We start from the raw sequence: 11,950 nt of genomic DNA on the forward strand, positions 1-11,950 counted from the left end.
CTCCGGTCTTGCTTTTGGGGTCGTCGGAGGCAGAGGCCGAGAAGATGCGCCGGTGGCGGTGGACTCGGCCAGTGAGGACGTGGGCGCGGTCTCAGATCTGCATAATGAAATAATTAAGATGTCTACCTTCATCTGACAGAATAGGATAACAAAAAATAAAAAATGCAATTGATAAATTCACAAAGGTACCACACATGGTTGATAATGTTTGAGTAATATGGGGTGTTGGTAAACATCAAGGGAATATGAGGCTGATTTGGATGCAGATCCCATCAAGGGCCGGGTTATGGACAATATGGAGGCAGGGAGCACATGGTTAAGTTTGAAGCGGACTTGACGCGCAATTGGTTAGGATAAACTCTGTACCTTCTTTAAACTGAGAGTCACAGTTCTTTGACAGCTAATTCTTCCGTTAGTTCTCTGACAGTATGACATTTCTCAGGCTTACCTGCTGCCAAGATCTGATCCTATACATCATGTTCCTTCAGTAAAAAAAAAAGGCTTGTACCATTTTTTCCTATAGAACTCCATCGACTTTACGCTGATAGATCTGATTGGGGAATAACTATAGGTGCCCTGTCAAAAGGTAATTAGAATTGATTGTCGGTTTAAGAACATTCTTCACTGAAAGGTTGAAAGTCGAAACAGTTAACAATGTTGCAGAGGACACAACTTCCCAGTTCCCAAATTCAGTCATTTTTTGCCTGCAAAGAGCAGAGCAAATGGAAATCTAGAAGTAGCCGTCAGAATTGTTAGGCATCTAGCCAGCTAAATCTATATAGCTTTGGGGATCACACTCTCCAGAATTCATTACGTAGCTGGCTATATGTAGTTGTTGGAGTCACATTCTCCAAAATCAGAACAGTTAAATCACTGCTGCACAGCAAAGAGCTTTTTCAGTGTCTCATAACGTCTGCAACCGATAGACCGAAACTATCAATCCAGATTGCTAGGAACAATGCTAAACTGCTCAGTGGTAAATATTCGGTGTCATTTACAGTTTAACCATGGTAATTTCTGTCAGATAAGAACATTCTTTCACCAACAAAAAGCAATACTTTAAGATGGTGTTCGAGGTTCTGTTAATCTCCTTGCAAAGTGTACCTATGAAATGCTACATTAGTTGGCCCAAACAAGGCTGGACAGGAATTGATGATTTCGGGGCATCTGTCCGCTGCACTGAGCCTACCTGATCATAGCTTTCCGTGTTCATCCTGGTTAAAAATTAGTAGCATAGGGAATGAGAGGGACACAGATTCGGTTCAAACTGATGAACATAGATATGAAAATTAGGGCGAATTGCAAGAGTCTTATGAAGTAGGATGGAAAGCTATAAAAAAAATAGGACCTTCCCCTGCATGCATGAAAATATATAGAAGATTCAAGCAAATCAATATATGTTTCTCCCAGGACATGCAAATGAAAGCCGAGATCCAATAATTCATAACGAATCTTGACGCCTTTTGTTAACCCCCTCACGTGTTGTTCGCTACAAATCCTAGAACTGGATATGGATGCAATCATGGCCACACCATTAGCTTAACACACTTGATTTTCATGGCATTTAATAATCGCTCATTAACATTTGATATAGTTCAATTATTGCAAATCGACAACTTGTTCACATTTAAATCATCAGAAAGAAACTTCTCACAAAAACTTAAAAGTTGAGTTCGCTACTTACTTGCAAGTGGCGGCTGGCCAGCCCACACGCCTCTACGGTCAAGTGAGTTACTGAGTTGCACAATTTAGGCAATCATAAACCTCCAAGTGGGGTGGATTTCATCACATAAGTAAGCTAGTAATGTTCACTGCAGCTCTACTCACTGGCACCATGAACCAATCAATTTTCTCTTCTTTTTTATTGCTTGATCATCACAAGTAAAAATGTTGGAATTAAACCGGTCTAGCACTTCACCACTGAGCAAAGAGATCGCAACAGTTCCGGACGGATTGGGATTGATTGCTTGCCGCGAAGGAAGATAAAATCGGAGCACAATTAACTCTTTTGGCAATCCATCAAGGCAGGATGGGGCTTTCTTACCAGAAGATGAAGAAGAAATCAATCCAAGTCCGGATGTATCTGCACTTCTGTACCAGTTGATGGAGGGGGAGGGGGAGCTGAGGAGGGAGGCTCTTCGTTATCTCCCCATCTCGGCGCGAGCTGCTCCCAGTTCCTGGCGGTCAGCCCCACGTATCCGCTCAGCCTTTTTCTCTCGGCTGCTCCTCCGCCACCTTGCGCCGCCTCGGACTAGGAGGCTAGGGGACCTGGGGGGGGGGGAGGGAGGGATGGGGATAGGGAGCACTGCGGCCTGCGGCGGATGGCAACTGCTCAGTACACGCGAGAGAGACACAGACGAGCGAGACGATGAGCGGCGGTCGGGCCTGGGAGCAAGAGATGCGGGGGCGGAGGCGGAGGCGCGGGGTCAGGCGGCGGGCGGCGGGCTGCGGAGGTCGGGCGGCGGGCGGCGGGGGGGGGGGGAGGCCGAGGCGTGGGGTCGGGCGGCGGGGGCAGAGGCCGAGGCGCGGGGTCGGGATGCAGGATCGGGCACTTGCTGTTTCTTTTGCTATTTTGCTAGTTGCTGTCGCTCTTTCATTCTTGACAGGGAGTGTTTGGGTACCAGTGGAAAAAAAAGAGCAACTTTTTTCCCTTTTGCTTTTGTGGGGTAGGATCCAAACAGGCCCTTATTTGCAGACTATAACCAAACATGTGGCCTGCAGATAATAAGGTGCGGAATGTGTGGCTAGCTGTGGTTGCTGTTCGATCGGAGTACAGGGTTGGTGTCACTGTTCTGGATGGGCTTTCCTGCGGTTGCTTGGATTATCAAATCATCGTTCCATTCACCGTTGGTTAATCTCGGTTGGTTTTTCTAGCTTCAAGCCTTACTTTTATTTGTGAGTTGTGTCTTTATGTCTTGTTCATCACCAATCCTTGATGGGCGACAGTTTCATGAGATCTGAGGAATGCTTATGCTAATGCTACAGATTTTAGGCTTGGTGACAGCAAGTGTGGTGGAAATAATTTGGTTACTGTTAGCTATGATGTCGGAGGGGAGTGTACGTGTGCGCGAAAATTGAAATACGGGGGAACAAATAAATTATATCGCTACTAGCATACATGCTAAGAGCGATTATTAGCATATTTAATTTATATCCTTTGCTAATGAGAATGGAGTATTAGAATATTAATTAGGGTCAGATCCCAAGAGCAAGAGTATTAGGAAGGAGATTAATTAGTCCCAAGAGGATTAGTTAGTCCCCTTAGGTGTTAAATATTGCATCTAGGTTGATTGTGATATTAGAGCAAGGTGACTATATAAGCGAGCAGATAGATATTGCAGGTTCTTGCAGGTTGGTGAAACCAACAAGATAGCCGGTTGTCCTAGCAGTTGAGGGAGTTATACTCGGTACTCATCATATTTATCACAAATTTGTATTACGAATCTTTCTCATATATTCCAAGTTGTGCCTATATAATATGGGCTCTATTGTCTCCCCAAACAGTTTCAATTCCCTGCGACCACAAGGTTCTCTCAGATGCCAAACACGGGGCTTAAACAAGAATTAATTACCACTAAGATTTCTCCTATAGGGCCCCTATACCTGGGTCCTTTCCCTTTTTAGAAACCCCACACACAACTATACAAAGAACTGGAAATTACCTTAAAACGAACACATGCATCACGCACAGGTCTCAAATTTACCAATTGTGAAGGCTATATTCTTTATTTCAAAGCTTTCCGAAGCATCGCGGTAGTTCCGAAGTGCCAGAAGTGCCTTTTGCATATATATATTTTGATCCTATGGTATTTTTCAGCACCTGCACACTGCAGGGAGCGAGAGCGATAGATGGATGGGAAAATAGCACACACGTGTAAAACATGGCTATGACAAGTACTCCGATCCGATCCGTATCTAACAGCGATATGGTGTCAGCGACGACCTCGACTGCTGCCTTGCTGACAGGCGACAGCCGTGTTTTCATCACCATGTGCTGCAGCACAACGTGGTTCCTCTGCGTTTCATAAAGAAAAACGTGGCTCCTCTAGATCTGCAGCCGTAGAAACGTGTGGCCTGCAGATAATCCAGCGCGGGATGTGTTGGTGCGGTTCGTTGCTGCTTGATCGGAGTATTGATAGGGCCCGCTGGTGTTAAAATAATCAACCACTGCACCAAAACAGCTCAATTTCATCGGCCACATCTAATTTTGTCAACCTAAGGCAAGCCGACGAAAATTAACAAATTAGTTCGTTGGCCTGTGTAAGCCGACGAAAGTATACTTATTTTCGTCGGCCTGACCAGGACCGACGAAACAAAGTCTATATTTTCATCAGCTTAGTTTAATTTCGTCGGTTAAAATTAAGCCGACGAAAATAGCGGTGCCCTAAGTAGCTCGCTCGTCACGTTTTGTTTGTCTGGCTTACTTGCGCGCCGCCGCCGCCGGCGCCCCTACCCTTGTGCGCCGCCGTCGCCCCAGCGCCCCCACCCCCGTGCGCCGCCGTCGCCCCAGCGCCCCGCCGCCGTGCCCGCGCGCCGCCGCCGCCGCTCCCACGGGCCGCCCCTGTGCAGCCCTGCTGCCAACCCCGCGGCCCTCCGCCGCCGCCGCGCCCGCGCGCCACCGCCGCCACCCCCGCGCGCTGCCCCCGCGGCCCTCCGCCGCCGCCCCCGCGTGCCGCCCTCGCGCGTCGCCCCCGCGGCCCTCCTCCGCCGCTGCGCCCGCGCGCCACCGCTGCGGCCCCCGTGTGCCGCCCCCGCGCGTCGCCACCGGCCCCGGCCCCACGCGGCCCGCCACCGCCCCCAGCCCCGCGCGCCCCCTTTGTTTCATCTCCTCCCTCTGTTTCTTAAACTTTTCTCTCCTCCCTTGCTCTTCCTTCCCTAGCAGCGACGACTGGTCGAGCAGCGGCGCCATTTGTCCTTTCTTCACGCAGCATTTTGCCAGCCGAGCGCATCCTCCAGGTATGCCCGTCCCTTCTCTTTCCTTCTGCTGTGCGAGACGGATCGTGCACCCCAACCCTAACAAAACAGCTAGTGCTAGTTTCGAACTGACAGAATAACTAATAAACTTAGTGATGTATTGTTGTCCATTACTCTAAGGGTTACTGTATTTTTAAACATCTCTCTGATTCTAAGAATATTGTGATGCTGTGGTAGGAATATACATTTTACTTTCACGGATTTGATGAAGTTCTATGGTGATTTTATGGCTATTGTCTCCCTGTTATATTTGCATGAACCCAAGCATAACCATTGTTATAAATAAGATTTATGATTCATTTCTTAGAAAATATATACCATTAATGATATCTAAAAATATTTATGTTACATATGCTTGATAATTTTTGTTTGCTTAGTATCGTTAATGAAGTAACATTTCTCACTTTCGTTGATGAAGTAGCTAGTTTAAGAAAATAAGAGATGATCGAAGTTGGATATATGATGGTTGGAGAAGTAACAGAATGCCTACGCAAGAGTGGATGGTCAACACATAAGCTTTTGTTGATCATGTATTTTCCTTATCTCCAGACGGTGGTTTGGCAAAATATTCATGTAAGAAGTGTCAGAATTGTTCTCGTCAAGTCAAGATTGATATGGAGCGTCACCTCTGCAAGTTTGGTTTCATGCCGAATTATGAGAGGCGGTACGAGCATGGGAAGAAGGATGTCTCCTCATCTTCAAGGAGTCAAGGAAAGAAGAATGATGGCTCCATATCTTCGGATAAGTCTACTCTCTTTAGAGGCAGCAGTTCTCACCTCAGTCGAAGAAGTGCACTTCAGCGATGTCTAGACGAGGCTCAGCAAGTAAGTCATATTTAGTTTACATATATAATTTAATCTCTTTAATCACACTAAATATCAACTTGCCTTTGAACAGCAAGAATAGGAAGGTAAGGGTACAGAGGAGGAAGAACATGTTGTGAATGTGGATGGCGATGGAGATGGAGGTGGAGAGGGAGATGGGTGCGAGGACAGAGAAGGGTGCGAGGAGAGAGATGGATATGCAGAGGAGGAGGAAAAGAAGGAGGAAGAGGAGGATACCGCTACTCAACCTGTGTTCGGATACTTATGATCACTTCATTAAAAATTTTATATGAGTTAGCTAACTAATACGATATATTTAGATTTAGAGGCAACAATGTGATGACTCCTGCAGCTACCAATCCGGCAAATCGTCGATAGATTAGGCCACATGGGGATTGGTAAGTAATCTATTTTATTGTTGTGATTGTTTCATTTAATATATTATATAGTTTAAGTAAGAAACATGATGGGTATCATGTTCTAATTGTAGGCAGTGGGATAATATTTGTTGGGAGGGAAGAAATAGGTTAAGACCTGTGAATGCAATATTGGGAACACTTTGTCGGTTTCACTACCCAGGAATGGTCACTATTGGAGGTGTGCTTCAGCCTGCATTGAAGTGGGAACACTATAAGCTGCAATCAGATGATCAGAGCGTCACGACTGCAGCGAGGGTTTGGAATGAGTTCTGGGTACTTTTTTGTCATAACTTGTATGACTACTATCTATTTGATTCATTTATAAGTTGTCTAACTAATTTATTTTTCTTTTTAGGAGAAGTATCGATTGGTGGAGGAGGAGGAACAGTACCTACAAGCTAGGGCTCGTTCTGTGTTTGACAAAGCAGCGACGAAGGTGGTAAGGAACATGATGTCCAATGCTCGTATACAGTGTGTTTGCTTATACTACAAGAAAATAAAGCTGCAAGACATGAACGAGAAACTGGACGCTTCTGAGATATATCTCCGAGAGGATGAGTATCTTCAAGTAGATATTAGCGGTTTGCCTTGGTTGAGAAAGTGTCCAGATGCTTGGCGAGCACTTTGTGCTTATTAGGCTTTACCCAACTTTGTGAAACAACTCAAGATGAAGAGAGCTAACCGTCAAGCAGGACCACGGGTTACACAAAGATATGGGGCTGATGGACACCTTCGTTTGGCTTATCGAATGATAGGTGTTTATTATTTCAATTTGATTATTATGTACTTGCTTGCAATATCACAATTTCTTCTTTGGCAGGAGGCACAAAATGGGGTGGCCCCAAGCTATATTGAGACATACATTCGAGGCCACCACGGCACAGATCCTATATAGCCAGAGTTGCTTTATGGTGAGAATGCCATACAGACTCTGGTTAGTAAAACAATTTGATTTCAATTAAGCGATTATTCGAATATTATCTTAATATTACTTGATTGAATGGTAGGTGAGATATGGTGATGAAATGGTGGCACGTTATGGGGAGGAGTATGATTGGAGGAGGAGTGATGTGGATGTCGGTGCCTTATACTCAAGCAGGGGTGGGAAGAAGCATGGCAAGTTTAGTATGTTGAATGGCGTTATTGATACAAGTGGTGCTTTGAGTGAGGTAAGGTCTTCTCAGCCCTCTCGGAGTTCTCGGGGCTACGAAAGGAAAGTCGACTGCAAGAGGAGATAAGGCAGCATAGAGAGGCGATGCAGCGGCAAGAGGAGTGGGAAAGACAACAACACGAGTACATGCAAAGTTTTTTCGCTCAACAACGACAGCTTCAGGTACTATACAAGTTTGATATTTTTCAAGTCGTTGTGCACTTTTCATTGCTACAAGATACTTGATATATTATCGGTTTTTAGAAAATATTAGCGGCTACCCTTGGATCACAATTTAATTTGACACCTCTTCTTTCGCCTCCTCCACCACCTCCGACTTTTGCACCATACACGCATCTACCATCTCCACAAGTGGTAATTCTTTTGTAACTAGCAATGCTCAAATTTTCTTATATATAAGGATTTATATACATTTAACTTTATCTATAATCAGGGTTCAACGAGTAGTCATCCTCGAGGAGTTTCTGGCAGCCGGTCCACGCCACCGTCGACAGCGCATAACATTTCTGGAGGTGACGGCGGCAGCGGACATAATATTACCCCTCATTAATTTGTGCTTTTGCGTTTTGCTGATATATATATATATATATATGTATATATATATGTGTCATTTAGACTATGGATTTCATGATTGCACGTATTGGATGTATTTTATGATTGTGCTTATGGATGGCTATTTTATGTTAATTAACTGTTATTTGTAATTCTAAAAAATAGAAAACTATGGAAAATGCAGCAGCTGTTTTTTTAGCAGGCGCCCAGTATTTTCGTCGGCCAGCCGACGAAAATACTGGAGTGTATCTAGTATTTTCGTCGGCTAAGAAAGCCAATGAAACTAACTACACTATTTTCATCGGTCTTCACGACTGACGAAACAAACTGTATCTTTTTCGTCGGCCAGCGCAGCCGACGAAAATATTGCGTATATTTTCGTCAGCTTAGTTGGCCGACGAAAAGATATGCAACCGACGAAAATGCGTTTATTTTCGTTGATTTTATTCCGTCGGCCGACCGATGAATATATATATTTTCGACGACTTTCTGGTTATTTTCGACGGGCAAAATTAAGCTATTTTCTTGTGAACTGATGCTGATGCAGTTACCATGCTTGGAATATACATCTGATGTGCGGCAAATGCACACAATCTGCTACAAGCCAGATTTGGGGGTCTATATAAAGCCCGCGAATGAGAGGTTCAGTCATCTCGCTCCCAGCAGCCGATAGAGCTAGCCATCCGCCCAGCAGCAGGCGGCACAACCATCATCCAGTGCACGTCCATGGCGACCTGCGGCAGCCCTGTGCTCGCTCTGGCCTCGCAGGATGAGGACCTTCTTCAGCGCAAGCCCCGGCCTTACATCCCAAGCATCTGGGGCGACTTCTTCCTCAAACACCAGCCAGGCACCCCATCGCAGGTACATACCCTGATCAGTATCGTTGATAAAAAAGAAAACCGTTAAGGTGTGTGCGTATGATGTATCATGTCTCTATGTTGCAGCTTCAGTCTGTCCATGTTGCAGCTTCTCTATCATTGTGAATGGGATGATGTGTCTTCTTGTATCTATGTTGCAGCTTCTGTCCATGAAGGAGAGGGCAAGGAGCAAGCAGGAGGAGGTGAGGCAGATCTTACTCGACACCGCTGCCTCCTCTGAGCTGGTTCTCAAGCTGAAGCTTGTCGATACGCTGCAACGGATCGGAGTGGACTACCACTACAAGAAGGAGATCGACGAGTTGCTGCGTGATGTTCACGGCGCCCAGCATGAAGAAGCAGGCTTCGATGACGAGCTATATGTCGTATCGCTGCGGTTCTATTTGCTCAGAAAGCATGGGTACAATGTCTCTTCTGGTAAGCCACAGTAAAACAATAAAATTATTCCTCTGCTACAACTAATTCTTTAGATTCATTAACATGTTATTATGCATATATTAATAAGCAGATGTGTTTGTGAAGTTTAAGGATGACCAAGGAAACTTTGCGAGTAATGATGCGAAATGTCTGTTGGCCCTGTATGATGCTGCGAATCTCAGAATTCGCGGTGAAGACATACTTGATAATGCCGTGGTTTTCACCAGGAGTCGCCTCCAGTCTATGATGAAAACTTTAGATCCAGAGCTCGCAGCAGAGGTGGGATACACGTTGGATACACCTAGTTACAGGAGGGTTCAAAGACTGGAAGCAAGGCGCTATATCTCTTTGTATGAGAAAAAGGTTACGCGAAATGACACCATACTGGAATTTGCAAAGCTGGACTACAATATTCTGCAAGCTCTGTATTGTGAGGAGTTGAAAGCTCTTACAGTGTAAGACTACAGACTGTTATTTTGCACTGCTATGAAGTTGTTGGTATTTTGTTTACTTGAACTGCAAATAAAAATAATGTCTTATGCTAATCGTGTTTATCCATCGATCTTTATTTACAGATGGTGGAAATTAAGGTCTCCAGTCACAAGCGTACGAGAGATTTGCACGGGATAGAGTGGTAGAGATGCATTTTTGGATGCTTGGGGTTATTCATGAGCCTCACCAGTCATATGCACGGATAGCATTGACGAAATGCTTTAAATTGGTGTCGCTGATGGACGACTTCTGTGACAACTATAGCACCACAGAAGAATATAAAATATTCATTACTGCTCTGGAAAGGTTGGGCAAACGCTTGATAATTTCTTTCATACTTGAACGAAAGCTATACATCGTATACAGTTTAAATTTTCATTAATTAATTTTACTGTGACAAACTATATATAATAGGTGGGATGAACAAGCCGCGGAGAAATTGCCCGCATACAGGAAGGACTTATTCATCTTCATACTCAACACTATAAACGATATCATGGAAGATTTAAAACTTCAGAAAAACAAGCATGCTGAATTTGTCAAAGAACTGGTAAGTTTTCTCCAAAGATCATGCAAAATAACAAAGATGATATATCGTGTTAGGTATATGCTTAACATTTTGTTCATCTATATGTTTAGTTTATTGACACTGTCAAACGTTACGGTGCTGAGAGAAAATGGAGCGACGAGCACTACGTACCAGTAAAAATTAGTGAGCACCTACAGGTTTCAGTGGGTAGCAGTGGATGTATGCATATAGCAAACATCACTTTCGTCTTAATGGGAGACGTAACTACCAGAGAGGCCATTGAGTGGGCTTTCTCCTTTCCAGAAATGATAAGAGCTGTTTGTATTGTCGGGCGCATCATTAATGACATCATGTCACATGAGGTACCACAACTCTCTATCTATGTATATAATTCTTGGCATTGTTGTAAATAAACATGTTATTTCTATATGCTACATGCTGACACTCTATTGCTGGTGCATTCACTTAAGCTTTTAATTATTTACCTTTACTTTTAGCATACATTTTCGTGGTTTCTTCCACTCTTAAAACTATAGAGCTTGGCAAATCAATTTTGAAAAGAACTACAATCAGTTGAAGTATGTAGCTAAAGAAAAAGAATTACTTTAAAAATTACTTCATTTTAATCTTTTCCTTCTTTGCTCTTCCTTGAAGCGAGAACAAGTTTCGAAGCATGTCGCGTCCACGGTGCAAACTTGCATGAAGGAATACGGGATGACGGTGCATCAAGCCTATGAAAAGCTTAGAGCCCTAATCGATGAAGCATGGATGGAAATTGTCCAGGGATGCCTTTGCAAGACTCAACCCATGGAGCTTTTGGAGAAGGTGGTTAACGTTGCACGAGTAATGGATAACATGTACAAGCGTGATGATGCGTATACCAACCCATACAGTCTCAAAGACACCATAACTTCAATGTACGTGAACTCTGTGTGAATATGATAAAGATCCAGCACCAAATAGGGCTTTTCATCAGCATGATACATGTGTTAAACATGCCACCATGATTTTTAAATATGATATGAGGTGTATGAGGTGGCACAAGTATGCGATAAACTTGTAGATAGAGGGTGAGAGAGTGGTATGGAAGAACAATACTGACATAAACAAAAGTTCAACCTCCTAAAATAATAGCTGGATCAATAAAATATAAAACAACCACCAGAGATATGAATCAAACTTCCTATTCATTAACAACGGTAACATAAGATGATTCAACCAAAAGTCCATGTACAGCTTGCCGCCTTCCCTCTCTACCACTTCGGTCGGCTTCACGCTCTTGGAGCCTCCCGTCACTTGAACCACCTTACCATATATCAGCATTGATCTTTATTGTGAGCGGTGGCTATCTTGATCAAATGGTAGCTCCATCTTCTCATGGTGTAACGCCAACCAAAATCACCTTTCCCGTCAGCCTTTATGTTGTTAGAATATCCCGGCAGAAAGGGATTAGTCACCCACAGTTCTCTACTCGGTTTGCCTTTGTTCCTTGGACATGGGCTCATAGGGATTAATTGGAACCCCCATGTCATCTAAAATCATTCGTTTTATATTCTAAACCATAGCCCTATAAAATTAGCACAAGCAGACACCAATTAATATTGTGAGAAGATAGAACAGGGCTTTCGGGGATATGTATTACCTTGGCACTTGTGATCTGCATGCTAACAGCAGGACTGACGCGCGCGGGCCAGTGG

At 44.2% G+C, this 11,950-nt stretch overlaps 1 protein-coding gene across 1 annotated transcript; it reads left to right on the plus strand.

Moving 5' to 3' along the window:
- The first annotated feature begins 8,604 nt into the window (after window positions 1-8,604).
- LOC112882125 (beta-sesquiphellandrene synthase-like) lies at window positions 8,605-11,264 on the plus strand. The gene is given in 8 exon segments (XM_025947115.1): window positions 8,605-8,801; window positions 8,959-9,232; window positions 9,324-9,687; window positions 9,808-9,817; window positions 9,819-10,030; window positions 10,139-10,274; window positions 10,364-10,615; window positions 10,908-11,264. Coding segments are annotated over 8 exon segments (1,665 nt in total). The 5' UTR covers window positions 8,605-8,666; the 3' UTR covers window positions 11,190-11,264.
- Window positions 11,265-11,950: the final 686 nt, after the last annotated feature.

The sequence above is a fragment of the Panicum hallii genome, chromosome 2, assembly GCF_002211085.1.
Source record: "Panicum hallii strain FIL2 chromosome 2, PHallii_v3.1, whole genome shotgun sequence".
In the NCBI taxonomy this organism is placed as follows: Eukaryota; Viridiplantae; Streptophyta; class Magnoliopsida; order Poales; family Poaceae; genus Panicum; species Panicum hallii.